Consider the following 25,965-nt stretch of genomic DNA (forward strand, 5'->3'; position numbering starts at 1 on the left):
AACTAACCTGCTCTCATGTGACAATCTTAGGATCCGTGCTTAAAGCTGACCACGCGTATTGAAAACTTGAACATCTGCTTTGCATGTTTTTTACTGACGTTTCTTCTGTTTTAAACAGTCTCTCCCATGCAGAAGACACTGAATGCTTTACAAAACTCGAGAAATATAAAGGTAGGCTTGTCTTTTGAACAGTGTCGATATACATTCATGGCGATTTTATCAATGTGTCTGTTCATGGCATGTGAAGTAGAGTAATATAACACGTTCACAATTTTCACTTAACCGCGGTGTTACGTACATAAATAGAATAATAGAGCTAAGAATTCCTTCCGTTTGCCCAACTGTAGGACAAATTTAACGAAATTCTCTCTCCGTTTCCACGGTCCCAAATTATCTAATTCTCAATTCTCTCCGCACTAAAATTCAAAGTGCCTCTAGTATTGCTATGTTAACCTCTAAACTTAAGTCATTCATCTTGGTATAAGTATATTTACTTCTCTTAGGGTGCTTGTGTGTGCTTTTTTCACTTTTTCAGTCTTCCTTTGCTTTTGCGCATTTGCGTGTTAAGTTTTGCTTAAGTATTGCTTATCTTAAATTATAATCATTTTGTGTGCCGATATGATCAGTATTTTTATTATTTTGCTTGAAGTCTTAGGTACCCTTAAGGTAGGTCCTTTACATAAGGCTTCCTTGCCTTATAGATCAATATTTTTTTATAATATAAATGGCAAAAATAAAACAAACAATTTGAATTTTTAATTTGCAATCTCACGTAATTAAAGAACTTTTTTTTGTTTCAGCAAGACAAATTGTCTTCTGGCATAGAGAAAAGGCAACGTAAACTAAAAAGGCATCTGTCTGATTATTGCCGAGTAAATTATCATAAACAAGGACTACCGGGCCTGTACCGTTTCCAAGTAATCGAATCTCCTCAAATCGTTTTTTGCATGGTCCCTAAAGTGGCTAGTCGTCAATGGAGGAACATATTTAAACAACTGCGACTGCGCAAAGAGCAAATGCGAGCCAACCTGGATCAATACAACGCAACAGACATCTGCAATTACCTGACGAAATCATACAAGTTTATGTTCGTGCGCGAACCTTTTGGGCGTTTGTTGTCAGCTTACAAGGATAAGTTCGTTTACACAAGGCCAGTTGATCGACATCTGCTCGAAATTTACGGCAGAAAGATTATACGGGATTTTCGTCCAAACGCCACCCAACAGGCATTGCGAACTGGCCATGACGTCACTTTCCCAGAATTCATAGAGTATATTCTGAAAGAAGGTATTCATGAGGGTCTAAACTGGCATTGGAATACGTATGACGATCAGTGCAGGCCTTGTAGTGTGAAATACAACTTTATAGGACGCTTTGAATATCTTCCCCACAACGCGAATTATGTATTGAAGAAGGCTGGAGTATATAACTTGCTAAAGTTTCCGAGTGAGAATAATTATTCCAGGAGGCGTGATGAGTTGCTAAAGTATTATTCCCAGATCCCTCTGGGGTGGATTGTTCAGCTGCGGAGAGTTTACCACAGCAATTTCGAGATGTTTGGTTATCCGTTTCCAGGCCCCCTCCAGGCCTTGTTTAAGAACGTCACTGGTCAGATTGGTAGAACCGACCAAGCTGAAGTGTCTGATCAGGTTGGTATAACTGGTCAAACCGGTATAACTCCTTAGAGTGGACAGGGTAGACAGTTTAGTATAACTTGTCTGACAGGACAGACTGGTTTGCTTTGTTTAATTGATCAGACTGGTAAACCGTTAGGAAGAGGAATTGCCCTCTGAAGTTGTTGTATTCTTGGGTTTCACCCACGTGACCAATAGCTTAGCAACGGTTACTATCCGCCATCTTGGTGTCCCTCAAGCGTAAACAAACCGTATCCAAAGGAGAGTTCATGTGAGAAGGAAGAGATGGTTTTATGCTTTTTTTTTTTGGCTGTTCGAGCAAAAGTGGACATCATAAAGGCTTAGGGTTTTTTGGTATATCTAAGATTATTACAAATCAAGGGGAAGAACAGGAGGAACTCACTACTAGGAGGAGAAATTAGTGGATTTCTGGGGTGAGTCGCGGCGACGCTACAAACAAGAGAGTGTTAGAGAGTGAACGAGTTTGTAGCAAACGCTTCGCTCAGAAACTACCGGAACAGAGCGGCTTTGGTCGAAAGACTGGTGAATAATTAGCTTTAAACAGAAACATAGAACTAAATCAGCATTATATTTGATACATATTATGCCGAAATAAAGGGTGAATAATTAGCTTTTAAAATACTGAACAGAAACGGAAAGTCGAAAGACTGGTCGGCAAAAGGATCAATTAAAATTAAAGCTACTGCTTTAATTTTAGTTTGGCATAAAGCTGAACCATTTCCTCTTTCGAAGGCACCGATGCGCGCTGCATACGTTGAGGCGCTGGCTGATGCAGTCCCAGAACTAGAAGCTGCGGCATGGTTCGACGCTTGCGGCTGTTGTAGATCCTCAATTTTCTGGTTGAGCTTTTCTTTGAGCTTGTTAGCCGATGAAAAATCGATGTTCTGGGCCCTCGCATCCGGCACTTCATTGACATATGTCGACAAAATCCACGAGTATTTTACCTGTGTGCAAGCGAGCTTGCCATGAATTCGCATTTCGTTAAAAATTTTTGGCTTATTATTTTTATGAGAACGTTGTTATTTACAAGTTCAGCATTTGGTGCATGGCTGAAATGACTTCCTTTTGAGAATACTGTTCAAAGACTTCTTTTAAAACAAGAAATCATCAAAGGAAAAATATTGTCAGAAACAGAAACAAAGAACTAAATCAGCATTATATTTGATACATATTATGCCGAAATAAAGGGTGAATAATTAGCTTTTAAAATACTGAACAGAAACGAAAACATAAAAATAACAGGACTTTGATCAATTTATTCACATGTTCGAGGAGAACTGTTAAACTCTATACACAACCTTTCGGGATACTACCTGGTTAAGTAACATGCTTTATCTTCCCGGTTAAGGTAGAAGTCATTCGAGGCATATGGGACATTCGAGGCATTCGGGTCTCTAAAAGGTATTGTAAGCCAATCAGAAATGGAATAAAAAAGACTCTTTTAAATTAAGAATGATTTCTGACTTTTCTGAATCACTTTGATCGTTTACTGCACGTTAGACAAATTTCTCGACCTTATAAAAGTACATATAGCGGAAAGAGCCTCTCAAACGATAAGTGGGATTTAAAACTGGCACATGCCGGCATGACTTAGAGAATTCATTTAAAATCAAGTCTGTTACTTCAGTCCGAAAGTAAAAGACTATAATTCCACAGTAGTAGGACCGGCGTTCATTCCTTACGCTTCGTAGTACGGAGGAGGAGCCTGCATCCTGGGCATTCAACCTGCTCGTTGTGGAGTTTGCGCATATGCTCCGTGAACAGGATTCTCTGGCATGCCTGGAGCTGAGTTATACGAGGCACCTTGACGGTACGGTAGGGATGGTGAGGCCCTACTGCTATAGAGAGCTTGAGATGATACAACCCATCGATTTTTATTTGTCTACAGGAGATGGATCACAGACTACGATTGCAACTATGACACCGTCCCCACAAGGGCTCCGATCACGGTACCCACCATGCTTGCTGTTGCGAAACAGCATGAAAAGAAAATCTTTCAACAACAATATTTGAGATATTTGAGATTAGAGACAAACTAGTGAATCGTCTTCAAAGTTTAATAGTCGGTACTCATAGTTATGTTTTAGATCAACAAATACTTGGACCAGTACAGATCTTTGTCCCGAAGGGACGATATCCACAAGCTCACTTCCATCATAATACAGATCCTCTAGGATTGGCAGTTATTTTGGAATAATAACGTATGCCTTCCACAGTGAGAGTTTCTGCGACGATTGAATAGCTAATTAGGAAAGTAATTCATAGTCGACAAGAGAACAGCCACTCTAGACTATTTACTGAAAAAGAAAAAAATGGTTTGTGAGCCGTTGTTTTTCTTTTTTTTTTTCCTCTCTCTCTTGTTGGATCCGTCGATCATCTTTGTTTAAAAAGTTCGTTTTGAAAAGATGTCGCAATTTAACACTGGTAACCAGGATGGCGTTAGCTACGTTAAAGATCCAACTTTAACCCAAACACGATTTTTAATAGTTCCTAATTTTCTGGTAAATTGAATTAAACGAGTTTATTTTAAGATAAAACGTTTCAATGAAGCAATGCAATGAAGGATTCACGATTGCAGCTGATTAATGGTACGGTTTTTCTGTGCTCTGATGTCGTTTTCTATTTCGCCTGAAGGCGTTATAAGTAAACTTATCGTCAAGCAAATGCAACGTCACCAAGTTCTCTCATTTGACTTATAAAGAAGGGATAATAATTCTTGTACTAAGAACACTGATAGTTTGACAGCGTACAAGGGGGCTGAATGCCACCGTACTCTCCTTTTTTCCAAATTTTGAAAAGGGGATTTATTCAGTAGCTCTTGCGGAGATTTTGATGGCGAATGTTTCTCCTCGTCATTTAATGTAGCCATAGCTGCCACATACTTTGCACGCAGGTCTTACTGACGGATCACACACAGTTTTTTGCAGTGTTCTCATGGGAGTAACATTTGCAAACTTTAAAGATAAAGCGAACTGTTTGGTTGCTTGAACAAAATTCGAACACTAGTAAAGCAGAGGGAAAGAATCAATTTTGTGTGTGTGTGTTTTTTTTTTGTTTTGTTTTTTGTTTTTTTTTCTTCAATCTATAGCTTTTTGCTTTAAAAACAGGATTATTGCAGGATTAGTGACGCCGTTTTCGGATCGAGCGGTCCGGGTTGACGTCATGGCCGGGGACATTGTGTTGCGTTCTTAAGCAAGACACGTAACCCTCACAGTGCCTTCTCCACTGACCCAGGTGTATAAATGGGTACCTGCCAACTTAATGCTGGGGGTACTAGATCCTATCCAGGGGGGAGTAGAAATACTCCTAATCGCTTCGTGTTACATAAAACCGAGATAAATTCCGGCCTGATGGGCCACTTGGCTCGGATGCAGACTCTACTTACTTTACCCGATTCGTTAGCTGGTAAACAGCTTGACACAGACGAGATGATATATTGATTTCACTTTTTTATCATTTGACCATACAGTGAAACCCCGCTCTACGGACACCCGCTTAATACGGACACCTACTTCTAACGGACAGTTTTCTTTGTCCCGACAACTAAAAAACTCATATATTTTCTCTTAAATTAGCCTGCTTAATACGGACACCCGGATAATGCGGACACTTTATCATGTCCCTTTGGTGTCCGTATTAACGGGGTTCCACTGTATTTAGATATACAGGTTTTCTCCCCGAGTGCACAAGAGCTCATCTAAAGGACTCGTTATACATGCTTATCGGTTGAAGATGCCAAATTCACTTAGTTGTTTACAGAAGTTACACTTAAAGAGTTATCTCAAGACGTAAAAAGTAAAAAGTAGGGAGCTAAAATTTTGCGATTAGACAAGTACAGTGGAACCCCGTTAATACGGACACCAAAGGGACATGATAAAGTGTCCGCATTATCCGGGTGTCCGTATTAAGCAGGCTAATTTAAGAGACAATATATGAGCTTTTTAGTTGTCGGGACAAAGAAAACTGTCCGTTAGAAGCAGGTGTCCGTATTAAGTGGGTGTCCGTAGAGCGGGGTTTCACCGTATGTAAATGGATAAAAAAGAAAATCTATAAGAATCATAAAATCGTCTAATTACTTACGAAACCTCTTTGGAAAGATTACATTTAAAATGAGAATTGAGACAACTTCCCAGAACGGTGAACCATTAAGTGCATTCCACCCAGCAGCATAATTACTAGTGGAATAGTAATTCCATCTGCTGTATGAGTTACAACTTTAGAAAGGCTGTTCTTAGATCTTTTACTATAGTGATGAAAATCACAATTACATTGAAAAATGTTCTTGAAAAACATGACGAAAAAATTTCAATTGACAAAATACCGCCAGGTTTAGCTCTCCAAAGGTTGCCATTACTGTTTCTCAAGAGCATGATATAAATTACTACTGGGCAACTTTTGATATAGCACCTCCAAGTCCGCCATCAGTGGTGACTTACGTCACCGTTAGGTAATCAAAAGCACTGAAAAATGTTACCCAAGCACTAAAAGACAAGTAATCCGCCTCAGTAGAGCAAGTGTTCTTTTCCCTTCTGCGTTTATTTTATCTCAATTTCACCACATGGTAGGAGTGGGGAGATCTGTTCCCTTCCCTAACTTCATCAAGATTATTCAAGTAATGATAATGAAACTTAGAGGGTATATACCCTGTCCAAACATGTCTCCTGGGTAAATTACGTAATGATATACAAACAAGCCCCATCTTTGATCCCCCATCTTGAAATTTTTGCTTTGTTTTCGGAAATGTCAGAAAACCGCCTTTCAAAAATATGCGTAATCAAACATCAATATACACTGCTGAAAAGTCCTACGACGGTAAAACTATCGCATTAAAGTAACTTTGTTCATAAAAACAAGAACATTCCAAATTAGGAGAACTTATATACCTGTCAAAATACGGTTGCCGAGGAAACATAGACTTACGGGTGCAAGGTTCCCTGATAGGTTTTAGATTTTCTTGAACATTAACAAAATATGATTTAATTTTAGTGAAATTATAAATTGACTGTTGAACTGGATAGGCCCAAAATTTCCATCATGTGTTTTCTTTAAAAATGACATCGCTATTAAATTGGGAGGAAGGATTGCTCAATTGTTACTAGTAAAAAGAAAGTCATGTCCGCCGTTTCGTCGCACGAGCTCCTTTCTCGAACAGCGGCTGGTAATCGAGCCTTAAAAAAGACGTCACATGCAAAGAGCTTGTTTTCTGTTCCGAGCACGTGTGTTGGTCCTCGAAAGGTTTCAGATAAAATCAGAAAGTATAATTGCATTTTCTTGAACATTAACAAAAGATGATTTAATTTTTTTAGTGAATGATTATCTTACTGTTGAACTGGATCGACACATAATATCAGTCCCCCATGAGTTTCCTCTACAAACTACATCACTATTGCATTGGGAGGAAAGATTGCCCAATGCTTACCAACAGAGAAAAAAAAATAGTCTCGCCACAGTGTAAACAGCTCACATAACAAAACCTCACATGCAAACAGCTTGTTTTCTGTTTCGAGCACGTGTATGAATATGAGGAAACTGACGAGGAACGTGCCAAGCGTAGGAAGGTAGTTGCAATTGAGCAATACATTAGGCGTTTTGGATAAATTAAGCAAGACTTCCACGCCGGCGCGGGTGTTGATGGTTTAAGTAAATTTACAACTTCCTGATCACGCGCATAAACAAGAGAGCGAACCTTAAATGCACAAAATGAAATCAAGACAATTTTGGAGACGGGAAATATTGAAGTCACCTTTCGTCACCTTAGCTTAGGCAATTTAAGGTACCACGACCACTTTGTCTTCCATTAAGCTCTGCACGGTCTGGCTGGGAACTCAAGAAATGGATACCATTGAAAAATGGAACGCGATCTTTGTAACAATTGAGTTGGTTGTGTTCTTATTAGGAATAACGTTTAATGGAGTTGTAATTTTTACAATTTGTAAAAACATCCATCGTCGCATCTCAGCACCGACCTATCTTATCCTCAGTATCGCGGTGAGTGATTTCCTTTCTTGTGCGATACCTGTTCCATTGTCCATTGCAAGACATTTCCAAAAGGAATGGCCGTTTGGTTTGGCTGGATGTCAGGCTCATGCGTTCATGATATTTCTACTTGCTCTCGTCTCCATCACTCATTTAGTTACCATTTCAGCGGGAAAGTACTTGACTATCACAAGATCTCTTTCCAGAGATTCTTATTTCAACAAAGAGAAAGTACTTTTGATAATCTTGGGCTCTTGGATTTGCTCACTCGCCTTCAGTGTGGCACCATTGGTAGGATGGTCGAGCTACGGGCTGGAGGGAACAAATATAACATGTTCAGTTAAGTGGGAATCTTCTCTTCCAAGCGATCAGGCATACTTTGGAGTTATAATTTTTACTTTCTATTTTTTACCGCTGGCCGTGATTACCTTTTGCTATTACAAGATCCATCAAGTTGCCAAAAAGATCGTTATCAACACTTCCCACAGGAGTAGTTTAGCCATGACTTCGAGACAAGCTCTTCTGAGGAAGCACCACAAATCTGCTTTTTATTTTTTAGCCATCATAGCCGCTTTTCTGCTCCCCTGGACTCCTTATGCTACAGTGTGCTTCCTGATAAATCTACGACTAAAGGTTAACCCTGTAGCTATCAGTGCATGTAGTGTGTTCGCCAAGATTTCGTTTTTTCTTAATCCAATGCTTTATGCAATTTTTCATCGCAAGTTTCGACGACGCTTGATTCTCTCAGTTCCTTTAGCCAGACCGAACAGGGTTGTTAGGCCAGCTGTTTTACCTTCAGCTTCACGAACATTAGCTCTTTAAAAAGCGCACATCATTGTTTTCAACTTAACTTTGAGCGGTGTTGTCGAGACCCTTTCCTACATAAAGCACACGGGTGCGTTGGTTTATCATTAAACATGATATAAAAAATGAAAACAGAGCTAGCAAGGTTGCGCTTTCAAACTGTGTGTGCTTGTGCGTGCATCCATAATCCAATGATCAGTCTGAAACTGAATCCTAGGTTCAGTTTATAACTGATTAATTTTTTAGTCTCGCAAGAGAGTTGAAACTGACAGCAGATGCTGCATTTAATACTAGTTGAAATCCGATCACTGCTGGATATTAAATAAAATGAGTACAACCTTTTAGGTGTTTTGTGTGAATCTCAAGTGCAATAGCTTGGAAATTCTCCCAGCATAAAGCTATTAATGGCATTTACATGCTTTTATGGTTGATTAGAAAATTCCACGTACGTATATGTTGGACTACATGGCGCCTTGTATACAAGCAGGGTTATCAGACAGGCTCCGAATTGACTTGCCGAAAGAAAAATAAAACAACTCTCATGCGTTTCTGATACTTCTACTCGCACTCCTCTGAAACATGCGCTTCGCATATCATCATCAGGTGAAATCAGTCCAAAGTTAAATAAAAGCGATTCACGTAAAATAGACAATGGCCAGCTATTGTTAGTGAAAACTTCCAAAAGAAAATATCAGGGAACAAACAGACTTCCACTGTAATATCGGCAAACTAACTAATCTACTTCACAAGACCAGGTTATTCAACTTCGTTTGCAAACACATAGACCTAGAAATGACCATAATACCTTCGCAAGCAATGCCGGTCATATATATTCTCAAAGGTTTGTTGTTTAGAAACTAAACGGCCTCTAGAAGTACGCTCCCACCAAGAAGTAAAACCTCACGTGTAGACAGATCTATCGGCCATAGAGGCACGCGGGAATATTAAGGTACGAGCAAGGCGTAGGGCGGTATTTTAATATCAATATAAACGTTTTAAGAATCAATGTGAATTAAGAAATTCATCATAAAATATATAACCGGAATATTTTTCTTCTGCGATTGAAGAGACAGAAACGAAAGCAATCTGGGGTAACACTGTTAGATGGTTGATAAATGTAACAGCTACTAGTGTTAGTCGCAACACTCCCTGTTATCGCCTATTATATGAGTAAGAATCATGGTGGGAGTCTCGAAATCCGTCAAGAACGCCATTATTCCAGTGATTGTTTAGGATTGGTAATGGTTTTACAATGTTTGACAACCTCCGTCGCCATTTCAAATTTGGTCGCTATCTATAGCTAGTTGCCAATATTGCATAGTGGTGGACTAAAATGCCTTGAGTGCATCTGAGGTTCCTACGGAAGTTACGTAATCTGTCGTGGGAGACTTGAGGGAGTTATATAAGTCGTCACGTGACGAGTTTGCTTGCTGTTTTAATGGTTTAAAATTGTGTGTTTAAAAGGAACCTCCTACTCCTCCCATTTGAATAAGCGCTCTCCGTTTGAATGTGTTTTTGCCGTTCAGCGCCCCCAATCTAATAAACGCCCCTATAACAAGAAGCACTGCTATTACGTAACCGCCTTATTCCGATGAGCACCACTATTCTGCTTCAATAAAAGCGTCTTCAGTGTACATTGAGTTCATCGGTGGCTCCTGATGTTCTCTCTGAACAGCTCTCATAATTAATTCCTGTTTTCTTCGAAGCTTCTTAATTTAATTTTATTGTGCAGGAAGGTGAATCACAAATTGTCGCCGCAATCAAATTTATGAGGGTCTCAATGAGTGTTGCTAACGGTTAATTTATTTCCGTTCAGGTTAACAGAAATCTTAGAAATTAAAAGCAATTGTAGATTTTTTAAATTGTATTCATTTTGCTTTCATTCATGATTTGATTGTAAATACTTAAAAAACAAAATTTGTATTGTTGAAAAAAGTTTAAAATACATTTTGATTACTGTAGAAAATATTTAAGGTCTAATGACCACTCCGGCATGTAAAAGAGGTTATAAGAACTGTAGAGTAATACAGCTGACTACTATGGTAAAAAAGATCACAAAAAAAAGTCGTAACAAGAGATCTTGAGGGTTAACATTTTTTATGGCTAACGGTTAAAATTTTCCAATTTTTACGCCTATAACGGCTAAATTTTTGGCCGGCTTTACGGCTAAGAACCCCCTTTATTAGTTAACCATATTGACGATGACGGTACACAGGATGTCGCCATTTGGGAAGGAGACTGTTCAGTAAATAACATTGAGGTTTACAATTTTGAAGGGTCAATTCAAACGTTATCAGGAAGTTTACGTGGGGTAATAGCCTAATGGCTTCTTAACGATCTTTCTCTGTTCCGTTTTTGTTTTCACTGTGTCGTAGCAATTCTCCTTCTGTAGTAATTCAATATTTTCAGACAATGTCACTCTACTGAGATACATACAACGAATGACAACATAAGTGATAGAAGTAGCACACTTACAGGTAGACAAATTTTCTATTGCTGTGCGCTTTCGTGATGTCCTGTTTGGTTGTTTTTTTTTTCTCATTTTGTTCCACGGAGTCAATAAATGGTGTGATGCTTAGTGCCTGTTATTATCTGGCTTGTGTTTGTAGGCGAGACAACGCGCGCTCCGATTGGCTAGTTCAAGGGTGTTATTATCCCTTAATCACGGGCCGTTTACGGGCCTGCAAAAATAAAGCAGGTGTTTTCAAAAAACATTGTTTTTTTTTTCGAAAATTGTAGGGGCTGAAAACTGACGATGAGTGACGAGGAACATTACCCTGACGAACTACAATTTCAGAAGAACAGCGAATTCGCAGTGTTAAACTATGATCGAGTTGGTGCCGGGCGGGACGAAGGAAACAGCCAAACATCTTTTAATAAGCCATGTAATAAACTACTTATCAACCTCGAACGTTCGGTCCTTACGAGAAAATCTCAAACCTTGGGCTTGCCATACTGACCTCGCTATTGCTCGGTTAATACGGCGAGGTCTTGGTTTGAAATTTTCCCGTAAACACCTCACTTTCGCTTAATAAGTAGTTCATGTTTTTCTTTAAGTATTTAATTGCGTCTGTTAACTGTTTTAAATGAGTTAGACCAGCAGTGGTCGAAAATTTCCAATAAGTAAACTTTTTAAGTATTTGCATCAAACGTTAAGCTCGAAGGTCTCTTCTCGTAATCCGTACACAGCATCTTTTCCCAGTGCTAGACAATTATCATAAACCTGCCAAACATCAATTCTCAAATAAATTTTAAACAAATTAAACACTAACCATTTTTATTTAAAACTACCTAACCATCAGGGTTTCTCATTCTATCCTAGCCAGAGGACATCTGAAAGGAAGCCGTTTTGTACTCATTTAATCGCAATAAAGAACACCTTCTCTCATAAAGAACATTTAACGTTCGTTTGACAGTTCAGAAAAATGGAACCAAAGCTCGCCGCTTTACTGAAAGAAATTAAATTACAATCCATCAAAATACCCTCTCTGGTGCGTGGTTCGGTAGCCCAAATGAGTCACGCAATGTGAGTTACTCTGGCCATTTTAAAGCGGTGTACATCAGGCTTTTCTCGAGCGATTATCTCCCCAGTTTTCAGACTTCAAATTTTAAATTCTCACCTTTAGTATAACTGAGACTAACCAAGAATCCCAAAAACTACACGGGATTTTTTTAGCTTTTATTTTCTTTTTTAGTAGTTTTAAGTCTTGCAGCGTGGCTATGAAATCAGGTGAGGCATTTTGTCGACATCTTTGAGCGATAGCTAACACCATAACTTTCATTTGGCTTCAGACATATTTAAAAATGCTTGCCTGGAACAGTACAGTACAGACGGACATTCAAGCCACAGGACCTCGCCCCAGCCACATAAATATCTGCAATTTTACACCCCTCTTATTCCAGTCTTAAGGATGAAGATCTATCGTATATGTTCTCAGTCGCATCCGAACGTCGCCCATTCTCCTTGAAATATAAACTGTTCACTACCAAAAATCCACGCTTTTTATTCATCTTTTTTGTGATCAAAGGGACGTTTTTGGATTACATTTGTAACGGCTATTGCAATCCCTTTACCGGTGAAAGTGGAGGAAACGGTTTGATTAATTACGAAGCAAGTGTTTTCATTTCTAACTCCAGTCTAAACGTCGCATCTCTCACCTGATGGAGATCACCGTAAGGCATTCCTTGAACCTTTCCCGCTGTCCTTCTATGTAACCTCCACTGACAAATACCCGTAGTTATGTTTATGTTTGTTAATCAAACAGGCATTACGGATTGCACTTTATTGGTGAAAGCCGAGGAGTGGGTCCCATTAATTACCAATCAGCTGCTAAAATGTCAGAGCGTAGCCTAAACTTTTCCGTTAGTACCGGAACCCGTCGTCAAAACTGCAAACAAAAGAAATTGGAAAAGAAACTGAGTATTTGAGTATTTTAAAATTTCTTGAACTAAATTGAAGGACAAACAGGGCTATCCGAATTTCAACAAAAACTCTGCTGCACCTCAAAACTCATATTAAAAGTCTCCAAACATGGTTGTCACTGAGAAGTGGAGCACCATCTTCGTAGTAATTGAGTTGGTGGTGTGCTTCTTAGGAATAACGTTTAACGGAGTTGTGATTTTCACGATTTGTAGAAATGTTCATCGACGCATCTCAGCACCGACCTATCTTATCCTCAGTATCGCGGTGAGTGATTTTCTTTCTTGTGCGATACCTGTTCCATTGTCCATTGCAAGACATTTCCAAAACGAATGGCCGTTTGGTTTCGCTGGATGTCAGGCTCATGCGTTCATGATATTTCTTCTCGCTCTTGTCTCGATCACCCACTTAGTTGCCATTTCAGCGGGGAAGTACTTGACCATAACAAGATCTCTTTCCAGGGATTCTTATTTCAACAAGAAAAAAGTGATTTTGATTATCTTGAGCTCTTGGATCTACTCACTGACGTTCAGCATGGCACCATTGGTAGGCTGGTCGAGATATGGCCTGGAAGGAGCAAATGTTACGTGCTCAGTGAGATGGGATTCATCTCTTCCAAGCGATCAGGCATACTTTGGAGTTGTCATTTTCACTTGCTACTTTTTGCCTCTGGCCGTGATCACCTTTTGCTACTACAAGATCCATCAGGTTTCCAAACAGATTGTTTTCAACACTTCCCATAGTGGCGGCTTAGCCATGACTGCAACACAGGCCCTTCTCAGGAAGCACCAGAAATCTGCTGTTTATTTCTTAGCTATCATAGCCGGTTTTCTGATCCCTTGGTCACCTTATGCTGCAGTGTCCCTTCTTTTAGTTTTAGGACGCAAGGTTAGCCCTCTGGCTACCAGTGCATGTAGTGTGCTCGCCAAGATTTCGTTTTTCCTTAATCCATTACTCTATGCGATTTTTCATCGCAAGTTTCGACGACGTTTTATCCTTTCTGTTCCTATAACCAGACCGAACAAAGTTGTTAGGCCAGCTGTTGTACCTTCGGTTTCACGAACACTGGCTCTTTGAACAGAGCGAAAGTCTATCCTGCTTAATCTTGAACGATGTACTTGGTAAAGCTATACCCTTGATTTAAATTACTGCATAAACCAGACAGGTGCAAGCAATTCTGTGGGCATGCTGCAGGGTGTAAAACAATATGCAGACACTCGGATTATTGCATAAAACCCTAGAAAAAGAAGGAACAGTTTGCGAGTCACGCTTTGCTTGACGACGCATAAAAACGAGACTACATTTTTAGAAAACATTTCGGATTAGCCTGTATTTTGGCTGCATGTCTCACTTTTCCGGTTTACTGTGGTCTCTTCGAATTGGTGTGAAACTGACCCAGTCGCGTAATGTTTCTCAAACATATATTTCTGTATTTAGATCTCTAGCTACCTGATATAATGAAGCTTTTTTTATTATTATTTCAAATTTTATTTTACGTATCACTATTGACAAAATGGAATCATATCCTTTGATTCCAGGTTTTTATTAATTGTTTCTAACATCACCACCTTAACTTCCTATAAGCCACTAGTATATTTGATGAAAGTTCAAAATGAGAAGAATATATTTTGCATGCACCCCTTTGGAATCTGTCGAAAATGTATTAAAATTTTCTGTGATAGCAGTAACATTTACCTTAAAACTGTCAAGTCGCCAAAACACAGTCATCAAACCGATGTCGTTAAACCCGGAAGCGGTATCCTCTGTGGACTGAAGTATAATGTAACTAAAAGGATTTTCAGACGTTTAACGAGTGTCAACAAAAGAAGATGAAGAGTAAGAGAACGAATCTCTATATAGGTCTTATTCCTAACCGAAGTTTATCCCTCTAAACATATTTTTAGATCATTCCAGTGTTCAGGAATTCCAGGTGGTCTCGAAATAGCCAATCCTGCGTTGCAAGTTCCACTCATCTGGACAGCCCAAAAAGCTTTCACACGTATTTTCGTTCGCCACGAAAACATCTACATAAAAACATCAAATATCTGCGCAACGCTGTCGCTGAGGTAACATCATCTGCCGGTTACCATATCTAAAAATAACTTAAAGGTATTACTTCTAGAATAAGGCCTTTACAGCGAATTAACTCTATTACTCTTCATCCTCTCTTTATATTAATTATTTATTAATTATTGATAGATAACCCAAATGCAATAATAATTCTAAGGATAATTAAATATATAAAAGATAAGCTAAAGAGGGCTACAAAAAACTGCAATGTTTGGTTTTCTTAAATCTCAAGCATTTTTTTAATATATTTTTTTTCATTTTTATCATTTTAAGTTTTTTTTTTTTTTTTTTTTTCATGTGCGAGACGTACAGTCTAAATTAAAAGAGCTATTTGATGTAATGAATTATTTAATCCACGAAGAAAGACAGATCAATATGCAGAAAAAATATGCACTGATAGCACAGGGTGGAATTAACAAGTTCTTCCTTGAACAAACTGTAAAATTCGGGCCCTTAACGTTAAAGTATACCCTCAGGGGTGTCTCGCGCGCAAGCGATGTAGCGCGTGCAGTTTAAGCTGCAGATACCTAAACCCCTATATCAAATTAAAGCTTATGGGGCTGGCTATCAAACTATAACACGAATTTTGAAAGAAAATGAATTGTCGAATTTTTCACGACCACTAAATGCGAGCGCCCGAATCACCTTTCGAAAGCTACAAGTCAAAGTGAATTTCGTTTTTCGCCAATTTAATTTTTTCCTCGGTTTCAGGGCCCAAAGCGCTTAAAAAACGTGTCTGCGTTTTGGCATATTCAATTGCAGTAAAAAGTTACAGAACATTTTCGAAATAGGATTTTAAAAATGTGGAGTGATCGTACAAAAATCGCTCTCGAAGAAAAAGTATTTCGAAATTAACAATTCCCAGACACGTTTTTGTAGTTTATATGTTAAACTAGCCACTGTCCAAATTTAAGAGCAATTGAACAAATTCCCTTTGAGTTATAACTCTTTAAAATGTCTGCTTCAAGTGAAAAAATTTATTCGAGAAAACAGCGCTAAGAAAAATTTTCTGCTTCGCAAACAAACTCCGCCCACAAACGCCTTCAACTGGGTTCTCAGATAACTAAGCCAATCAGTGCAGGGAAAGTTTACTACCGTTAACCTCGTGGTGAAATTTATGCGCGAATCTCTAAAAAACTCTTGTGTTTCGCAATGCGCTCAAGGAACCGAAGGCAGAGAGATAATTTTTCTGTAGCTCGGTTTTTCTTGAAGCTGGTCTGGCAAAATGGAGAAGACTAAAAAGGATACGAACGCTAGAGTGGCTGAGCGAAGGAAACAAACAAAAGAAAGCGCGAAGAGCAACTGTGTGTGGGCAACGGTGCATGGATAATATTTCAAATGGTCTCAATGAGTCCGACGATTCGTCGATATCGGACTCATCAGAGGAGTCTCTGTCAGCATCCCTGCTATTGCTGTCAAGTTCCGAAATTTTTACAGAACCTTTCTTTTCTCTTACCACGAATATTTGCCCGCCTTATACGATAACTATAGCTTCATCCGCGTGGCGAACTTTCGCTTCTTCACTCATTGATGTATTTTCATTCGTTCTTCGCTGTTTCCGCTTTTTCGAACTGGTCCATGGTTTAAACGTGGTCTATGTTTACTTATAACTTAATAGAGACACGCCTAATACCAAAGATGCTGGGTAGTCAGAACAACAATGCTGATCAACTGAGTAGTCAATTCGTGACATCAAGAGAACCTGGTGACATCCATATAGGTAATTCCCGCGAAAATCGTCTCGGTTGATTGCATACGCGCTATAGGGCTGTCAATCATGAGGTAAACTTTTACTTCCGGTGAAAACGTAAAACCGCCATTTCTCCGCCAATATTTAGCCTTTTTCAAAATTTTTTTTTAGAAATTAGAGATTATTCTTCGACCACTATTTTGACCCAAAAATCCAAATTTGAAGAAAATTGCCGACCCGAAGGTATACTGTAACCTTAATAAACCTCAGAACGCTGCATTGCTTAATAAAGGCTTTTAACAAGGATAGAATGCTGTTGTTTTTCTTCTTCTTCTTCTTCTTCTTCTTCTTCTTCTTCATCTCTTCTTCTTCTTCTTCTTCTTCTTCTTCTTCTTTTTCTTCTTTTTCTTTTTCTTTTTCTTCTCCTTCTTCTTCGACTTCGTCTTCGTCTTCGTTTTCGTTTTCGATTTCGTCTGCTGCTTAAATCCCCACTTTCCTTTCTCAAAGGATCATGACTAGAGAACCGCGACATGGGTACTGCGAGCAAACATATGGGTGACATAACTGTACCTGAGGGATACATGAGAGCGACAGACTAAAAATTTCAATGTGAAAGTGGGTGTTTGTGAGTTGAAAGCGGTCATTAGTACAGAGGAGAGGTATGCAGAAAACTAGGTTAGTTCACAAGCCCTGGGGTAGGTAAAGTCTTGCGAGCCAAGTGGCCCATCAGGCCGGAGCTTATCCCGGTTTCTGTAGCATGAAGCGACTAGGAGTATTTCTACTCCCCCCTGGATGGGATGCTAGTCCATCGCAGGGTTACCCCCAGCATTAAGTTCGCCGGTACCCATTTATACACCTGGGTGGAGAGAGGCACTGTGAGAGCAAAGTGTCTTGCCCAAGAACATAACACAATGTCCCCGGCCAGGGCTCGAACCCGGACCGCTCGATCCGGAGACGAGCGCACTAACCATGAGGCCACCGCGCCTCCCTAAGGGGTACTTCCTCATTAAAAGAAGACATACCGTTTTGGTATGTCTTCTTTTACACCGACCCTGTGTGTTACCATTAGATTGGCGTGTTTTGGGGTTATTTCTACGAATATTGTGAAGTAGCATCTGAGTTCAAGACAAGTGTAAGCAGCGTAATGGGTGTGAAATACCTTAAGAAGACGATATGAACCAGTAACATCAGTATTAGGAAGCAATGAAACATTTGATACATTTATGATGGCATTTTATACATTTAACTTTGACTGTAATTGCAACTGCAACTGTAATTATAACTGTTAGCCCTTGGTATAGACAATTTTCAGATATTGAAGGTAAGAGGGAATTTAAGAAGGCAACAACAATAACAAAAAGGACCAGTTCATTCTGGAATCTAAATGTGATACACTTAAAATAGCCAAAGTAACATGTCCAAGAATTATAATTGCATACAGTTATTGGATGGGAAAATACTAATCAAGGCTGAGCCAAAAAGCAATTCGGATTTAGCGTATCATGATTTACATTTATTGACCCCTGGCGACGTTTTCCAAACTAGATACCGTCAGGACAACCGTCGACGAACATTTTCACTCAACGGTCCTTTGTTTGCATGTTTGAAGAACAATTTGATTGAGAAGTTAAACATTTTGCAGCAGCGAACGACCGACATTTTGTCAGAATATGCGCATATTTTGCCTCCAAGGTCGAAGGGAGACAGACGTTTTGACTCAACAGTCTAATAGTTTGTCACACAGTTTGACTCAACAGTGAAAGGTGTAACCTCATTGGACCATCTAGTAACGTCGTGCCTTCCATACAACTACTGTTAACCTCCATAAAAATCGAAAAGGAAATAAATCTAGATAACGGCACCCTTAATCGATCTTTTAAAAAGAAGTGGAACCCATTGAAGAACGCCCTTCAGTAATTTTTTTTATGAGCCAGTTCCTCTGGAATAGAAACCTTTATATCCTTAAACTAAACTAAAAAGAAATCTATGAAGCGATCGTTCTTCTCTCGAGAGCCACTCGAAACCGTGAGTTTAGCACAAGTCCAGTTTGTGATTGATAGTTGTTGTCCCATTAGCCAATCAAATCATTTGAACAATTCTAACAAGGATTACGATTTGTTTATTTTAGCTTGCTTTGTCAGAGAACAGATGCACGCTGACGCCACTTTCACTCGTTTGGAAAATAAAGTTTGGTTGAAAAAACTAGCTGAATATGTGTGGAAATTAATGGATTCTTTATCTTCGGAAGCCGGAGAAACACTCGACTACGTCTCGTGTTTCCCCTACACTTCTTTCGTGCCCTGTCGCTTCTTGGGTGCTTGACAACAGAACAGAGCACAGTTGAGGCTTCTTTATTTGTTAATTATTTTAAGTACCGTAAGTACAATGTACGTAATTATATGTTTTGCAATAAAAAAATGTCATGCCTTCCCCAGGGTGGGAGAACTCCCAAATGAAAAGGTCGGGGATGCTCGTCGTCTCGCTTTGGAGTAGAAATCAAGGATTCTAGTAAGGCTTAGGGTGTTCAGGACGAAACGCCACTATTTTTAGCTGTCGAAGTATCTCTTTGGGTGCACTCGAAGATATGATGATAATTAAACAACACTCTTATTTCCGTTTTTAGGCTCCATTTCCGCCGGTCTCTTGAGTCCGGTCTACTGGCTCGGGCTCCTCACCTAAACCGCGGCTGGTAGTCGAGCGTATTCCGTTGTGGTACCACACCCAGATTGGTCTCCTTTAGGGGTTTAGTTCAAATTTTCCAACAAGCATCTCCGACCTTTTCGACCTCCACCCCCCCCCCCCGGGGGGTGTGCTTTCCCTTGATGCCCCATCTAGCGAACTCACTTTAACGAGAGATCTGGTTTTTAGTTCACCTTCCACGAATATCTCCGAAGACAGACAAACTGATGGTGGTGATTTACTCAAAAGACAAGTCTCTTTATCCAGTAATTGCCGCCCCTTAAAGAAAAAATCATCTCTATGAAGCAAGACGCAATCGATTTCTTCGCATCTTCATTGGTTAATTGGCAACAACTGGTCGCAAGGTAAGGCAGACTAGCTCATCAAAACCTCCTGACGTCACTGAGTGAGATTAATCACTAAACTGATCGTGACCTCGATGAATATTCCCCCGGGCATTTAGAAATACGCAGGCAATATAAATATCTTCCGATTCTTTCTCATCGTCAGCAACTCGTGCAGTGTGAAACGCGTGCAGTGTGCATTGGTTATGACGTCACATAATGAAAAAGCCAAATTGCGCATGCCCTGAATCTGACATCTACAAATACTGCTTATATGTTGGGTAGGATGTTGGGTAACCACGCTGACCCTCTCCAATAGTGTGCTGTTTCGCTAAAGTTCGCCAACAACATGTAACATACAACGATGCTTACGAGTGTCAAAAGAATGTATGGGTAATGAGCACAAAATCGATTTTTTTCATTGAGTACTTTTTGTTGTTGATCTTAATCGTCACTGGTTTTAAGCAAATAATTATAGTGTAGAGTCGTATCACCGGTTGTAAACTATATTTAAATTTTCGCCTTTCTTGTTGGAGGCCCTCATTGTTTGTATTCGCGGTGACAATGATTTACGTAATAATTACATCAAACACTTGTGACTCGAAGCTGCAACTCCCAGTAATTCAGAAGACGACCCAGACGATGCGCCATCGTTCGGAAGTAGACGGCTTGTCGGACATAGTTATGAGGTACTGTTTGTCTCTGTTTGTACCTGTTACAGCACAAAGCAAGTACTGAATTCAGTCATATTTAATTAGATAAGATAATTGTTGCACAGTCCCTCCCTAACGCTCACTGCAGCAAAAACGTTGCGTGACATTTGATGGGGTGTCACACAACTCAATTTTTCGTACAACTTGTGTTACAATAAAACTGCGACACAAGCTTCCAAAAAAATTGTCCAGTTTAACAGGACCTTCACGTACTAAGTGCAGGCGACACAGCTAGCACGCCTGAGTTAATTGAAGCTCTATAATTCCAATTTATAATTCAGACTCTGCGATTTTCAGGAGTAAAGCACGAAATCCAAATTTGCGGAAATTTGTTCGCGCGAAACTCGAAAAATCCAAAATCCGCGAAACACATACATACATACTTTATTTGAAATAGGTTAAATTAAAGGCAGCCAGAGGCTGATGTGGACCTATATTTAATCTACAAGTAATATTATATAAAAATCATGCTAATAACGATCTAAATACAATTATCAATTTAAATGTAGTGAAAATTACTAAATTAAAAATATGTATAATCTTGATTCTTATGTGAGACCATGCATGCTTCTTTCAAAAAGCTAATGTTTTTGATGAAAAATTTATGGCGACGCTGTTTTAAAAGGTTCTTGAAGTTCTTTAAGGAGGTGGACTGTTTGAGAGCGGTTGGAGTTAGTTCCCATGCTACTGGGCCTCTATATCTTAACCAGGTGATCTGTGACGTCATTGCGGGAGCCTGGGGAAAGAAATTTTAATGCCGTATCCCATAAACCAACGCACACACCAATTCAATCTGTTTTCGAATCATGGCGGTTGGTCGGCTACCATGCGGGAAGGTTTGCGACATAGAAATCGTTCCATGGAAGAGAGATATTTATTCTAAATTAGACTGAAAGTGAAAGGTCAAAAGCTTACTTACTACGATGTCTTCTGTGAGTCAAATCCTCGTATAATTCTTCCGGATTTCGTCAGCGTTCGATTCTTTCCCGCGGGAGAGCGTTGCATTTACATGTACATCGAATCAGTGAGTACATTTTGACGACGTACTCAGTTTTATTCTGCGGTGGAAGTGTTGTTAACAGGTGTAAACAAGCTAGCTGTCCGGCTCTGAGGAGAGTCGGATCTTTCAGGATCGGATATCTTTCCTCGGGATTTCCATGGACGTGCGAACTTGGTGGGTAAGTTGCCTGTAGGCCTCCATCGGCTGCTTGCTTCAAGGGTGAAATTTTTAGTAGCAGCTCTTTCAACTGGCTGAATTTTGACTCTGTTTGACGCATCAGTCCTACCGTAATCCGGTATGGTGGTTTGTCACTAGACAGGATACATTGCTCTGTCCATTTACCACTCGATTTCTGGTTGACGTCTGCTTCAATGATAGAACTCTGCGTAGCCAAGTGCCTGCGAACCTTCCTCTCCATCTTTTGTTGTGACTTGACATCTAGAACTATGGAATCTTCAGTAATTTCCAAACCAGGAACGTCAGAGGCTTTCATAACTATGTAGGATTTTTAGTGTACCGGTAGCCCTCTTTTTATTTCTAAACATCCTAAAGAGGGTGCAAACTTGTGAAAGACGTGGACATTATTTCCTAATTTTAAAAGTACTTTGACGATTTTTGAAAATGACACTTTATGCTTTGGTTTTTGTTATTCGTATTGTGTAGTTCTAGGAAAAATCCATAACCACCCCACAGATCCCTACCTCCATTGTTTCAAGGAAAGTAAAGCTAGAGAAAGAATTTTGGTGCCTTGGTGGGTTTTTTCTGGCACAATACAATCACTGTCAGTGTAAACTAGTTTGAAAAAGCACATTTTACCTGCTGCAATTTTTGCAATTCGCAAACATAGCGTTTCAGCTGATTGAATGCCAAGGTGAGCAGTACCAGCGTAGTACTCAGAAAGGGGTGTACCGTTCAAATTTTTATCCCCAGTGTTCCCAAGATTTTGTTTGGCAAACTCTCTGTGCTTTTCTTTGGTGAGGGCTTTTCCACACAGTTCAGTCTCAATTTTTTTCTGGCAACTCTCTGCATCTGAAACTGTCCAAAATGGTTCTGGACAGATGATCTTCATGTTACCCAGTTGGATCTGGTGCTCTGGGGCTTCTGGGATTGGATAAGTAGATTTGGCAGATGAACTGCCAGTAGATAATCTCCTCTCCTTACCATCCCCCACACGTTCATCTAATAATTTTTAATTTCTTGCCCAGTCAGTGGGTGTTAAATTGTTTTTAGCTCTTTAAGTTGTTTGTAAAAAGCTTGACCACATTTTCTTGTTGTCTCATAGGCATCATTCCCCAACCAAAGAGCACCAGTTAAAACTGTACTTAGTAAATTGTGAGGCTCAGTTAGTTTCACTCCTTGCACTGGTTTGTCCTGTGAAATGACGAGACCATTTTAGCCAGGGAAAGCCATCAGTGTAATCCATTAGAATCAGACAATTATTGGCTGTATTGATTACACTCTAAGTACCAGGTTGGGTAGGAAACAATGAAATGTACTTTTCAATGTCAACATGACCTAAAAACACTTCTCCAAATTCACTGAATTCTAGTAAGACCAATTTGTTTCAGTAATTCTTGGCAGGTGTCGTTCAGATGACCAAAAATCTCATCCTTACTTAAAATTGGATTGATGCCAATGGGCCCTTCCAAATTTTCCCCCACTTGTTTCTCAGTACATTTTGTGTTTCTTTTTGTCCAATCGTAAGTGACCTCACAATTCCACAAGAAAATTCCACAAATGCCGAGTGCTGTTTTCTAAAAACACAAGGCATAACAACTTCCTTGAAAAAAGAACCATTGTCAATTTTGAGGAGCTAGTCGCAAGAATAAGGTTTGTTCTTTTGAACTACTTCAGTTAACACTTGCCTCTGATTATAGAAACCAGTGCTTGGTGAGGGCTCTGGACAAAACAGCGCTTGAAGTTCTGGGTAGTGCAGGGACAGTTCATTTCTGAACTTGCATAATTCGCTGTGAAAATCGCGAGTTCCAACAGTTCCATGCAGAGCAAAGTCGACGGGTGACACAATTTTGGCAATCCTTGGTAAAACTAAATTCACAAGTTCTTCATCATTCAGACAGTTCAGCAGCTCGCTGACCCTTTGCTTCCTTGAATAAGGATTACTCTCGTCTAGAAATTTTTCTGCGCATTGTCTAAATGAAACCCGTTTCCGGGAGGTTGGCAAGCTACCCGGTTTGTGCTCCGGATAAAGACGAAGATGTTCATTTAAACTCTTTTCGTTTTTGTAAAATTTACCAGTTTTGAAATGGGCAATGAAGTCGAATTACTGACTCGGTGTTAAGCACATTTTCCTCAGCTCGACAAGATATCCAAACAAACAATAAAAAGTCATAATAAAAACAATTAGCCGGCAAAAGAAACAATACTTAAGTACTTGCCGCGTCAAAATGCCCGCAAGAATTGTGCCACCCGCGACAATGGAACTGACTTCGAGAGAGCAACGAAGGCTCCATCGAAACTTCTTTAAAATCAGCACATAAAAAATAAACTTAAGACAAACACACCATTCCCAAAAACCAATAACAGCTTTAAAACGAGTAACATTTACTGTTGATAAAGCCAATGTCCAGTACATAACAGAGAAATAAAAAAAGCTAACTTCATACAACGCAGGAGTACATCGAGCTTACGTTTGGATTGTCTGCAACGCTCCACGCCAAAAGTTGTCAAAGCATTCAACAACGCAGAGTTTCTCTTCTTGGCAATAACTGCATTGTACAAGCTACCCAGTGACAAGTATTCTCACTCGTTGATGGCGAAGTATTTTTAAAACATCGAGATCACATCATGCCGACCAGCCGCCATGATTCGAAAACGGATTGAATTGGTGCGCGTATTGGGTTATGGGATACGGCTTAAAATTTCCTTCCCCAGGCCCCCGCAATGACGTCACAGATCACCTGGAAGGAATTTCTACCAATGTCCAAGTTGAATCTAGGTAGTACAAAGTGATTACTATTTCTAAGATTATAGTATGGGTTAGCAATACTAAAGAGGTTTGTTATTTTATCTGGGGTGATGTTACAATTTACTTTGTACATTAGGGTGAGTAGTTTCTTTTTATATTGATTTGATAGTGGCTCCCATCCAGTTGTTTCTGGGGCGTCTTGATCTGATATGTCCCGTGGTAGACTGTGGATGAGTTGAGCTGCCCTTGCATGAATGTGTTCAAGCTCGTTCATCAGAGATGGTGTGCTAGTGCCCCAAACTAAGCTACAATAAGTGATAGTAGGGACAATGCTGCTGAAGTAAATTGTTTCTAGTGTGCTTGTTGGTAGGTATTTAAATCTTTTAAACTGTCTGACTTTCTTTCCAAAAGATTTGCAGAGGTGTTCTATGTGACTGTTCCAAGAGAGCTGGGAGTCAATAATGATCCCCAGACATCTTGTTTCGGAAACAACATTCAGGATCTTATCTCCTAGTTTAATGGGTCTTAGCGGGCCATAGAAGGCTGTATGGGATATGATCATAGCCTCAGACTTCCCAGCGTGTATAGTTAATTTGTTGTTTCTGCACCAGAGCGAAATCTCTGAGAGGACTCTGTTTAGACCGTCGACTACTTCATCTACATTGTTACCAATGATACGTAGCGTCGTGTCGTCAGCGTACAATTCCAGGTTGCCCTCAGTTATCGAATCCCTGAGATCGTTAATGTAGTATGTGAAGAGCCTGGGTCCTAGCAGGGACCCTGTGGGACTCCGCAAGTAACTGGCCTAGTTTGTGAAGAACAACCATTGACTACGACGAATTGCTTCCTGTCTTTCAAGTAACTGGTCAACCACTCCAGTATATCTCCGCTGAGTCCCATAGCTTGTAGTTTGTGGATTAATATGTCGTGGGATACTGTGTCGAATGCCTTCTGAAAGTCAATAAAGACGACTCCGACTACTTTTCTGTTATCAATAGCTGTTTTCCAGGTCTCAGTCAGGTATATTAGAGTTTCCTCAGTTGATCTGCCTTGTCGAAAACCCCACTGGTTGTCATTCAGTTGCCCAGTGTCTGTGGTGAACTTGTCTAGTCTCTCACACACTAGACCCTCCAGTAATTTGCTAGGTAGGCTCAGCATTTGGAGAGGCCTGTAATTTCCTCTGTCTGTTTTGCTTCCCTTCTTATGGGTAGTGAGCATTCTGGATACTTTCCATTGGGATGGAACAGTGGAGTTAAGCAGGCTATGTCTAAAAACAGTATGGAGGCCTTCAGCGGAGGCCTCACCGATGAGATGTAGGTCTCGGGGAGCAATCGAGTCTGGGCCAGAGGCTTTATTAGGGTTGATGGTCTTGATACGTCTAAGGAGGTCTGATTTGTTGAGACTGATGCTGGAGAGAGTGGGAGTGATTCTGTAGATGTGTTCTATGTCCCGGGAGTTCGGTATTGGGTTTATTTGTGAGGCCAGGTTTGGTCCTACTGCTACAAAATAATCATTCATGGCCTCAGCTTTGGTTTGGTCGTCAAGTATCATGTGGCTCTGATCATCAGCAATGGGCCCAATGTTATTCAATTTCTTTTTATGGGTGATCCTTGCTACAAGCTTCCAAAAGTCTTTACTGCTTTCTGTGTTTTGGAATTCTTGACTCCAGTAGTTAGCCTCAGCGCCTC

General features: G+C 39.9%; 3 protein-coding genes across 3 annotated transcripts; all 3 read left to right on the forward strand.

Moving 5' to 3' along the window:
- Nucleotides 1-879: 879 nt before the first annotated feature.
- On the forward strand, nt 880-1,700 carry LOC110049330 (carbohydrate sulfotransferase 11-like). The gene has a single exon (XM_020755122.2). It carries the CDS (start codon nt 948-950, stop codon nt 1,683-1,685), a length of 738 nt encoding a protein of 245 aa, XP_020610781.1. The 5' UTR covers nt 880-947; the 3' UTR covers nt 1,686-1,700.
- Nucleotides 1,701-7,362: 5,662 nt separating this feature from the next.
- On the forward strand, nt 7,363-8,508 carry LOC110049328 (melanopsin-like). Its single transcript, XM_020755121.2, has one exon. It carries the CDS (start codon nt 7,488-7,490, stop codon nt 8,451-8,453), a length of 966 nt encoding a protein of 321 aa, XP_020610780.1. The 5' UTR covers nt 7,363-7,487; the 3' UTR covers nt 8,454-8,508.
- Nucleotides 8,509-12,966: 4,458 nt separating this feature from the next.
- On the forward strand, nt 12,967-14,048 carry LOC110049327 (melanopsin-B-like). Its single transcript, XM_089274336.1, has one exon. The coding sequence runs from the start codon at nt 12,967-12,969 to the stop codon at nt 13,930-13,932; it is 966 nt and encodes a 321-aa protein (XP_089130462.1). The 3' UTR covers nt 13,933-14,048.
- Nucleotides 14,049-25,965: the final 11,917 nt, after the last annotated feature.

This window comes from Orbicella faveolata, unplaced genomic scaffold (assembly GCF_042242905.1).
Source record: "Orbicella faveolata isolate gen_17 unplaced genomic scaffold, um_ofav_v1 contig_35, whole genome shotgun sequence".
NCBI classification, from domain to species: Eukaryota; Metazoa; Cnidaria; class Anthozoa; order Scleractinia; family Merulinidae; genus Orbicella; species Orbicella faveolata.

Bases quoted from the DNA above. Each gene is read 5' to 3' on its own strand.
- LOC110049330 (XM_020755122.2), top strand. From the start codon at position 948: ATGGTCCCTAAAGTGGCTAGTCGTCAATGGAGGAACATATTTAAACAA.
- LOC110049328 (XM_020755121.2), top strand. From the start codon at position 7,488: ATGGATACCATTGAAAAATGGAACGCGATCTTTGTAACAATTGAGTTG.
- LOC110049327 (XM_089274336.1), top strand. From the start codon at position 12,967: ATGGTTGTCACTGAGAAGTGGAGCACCATCTTCGTAGTAATTGAGTTG.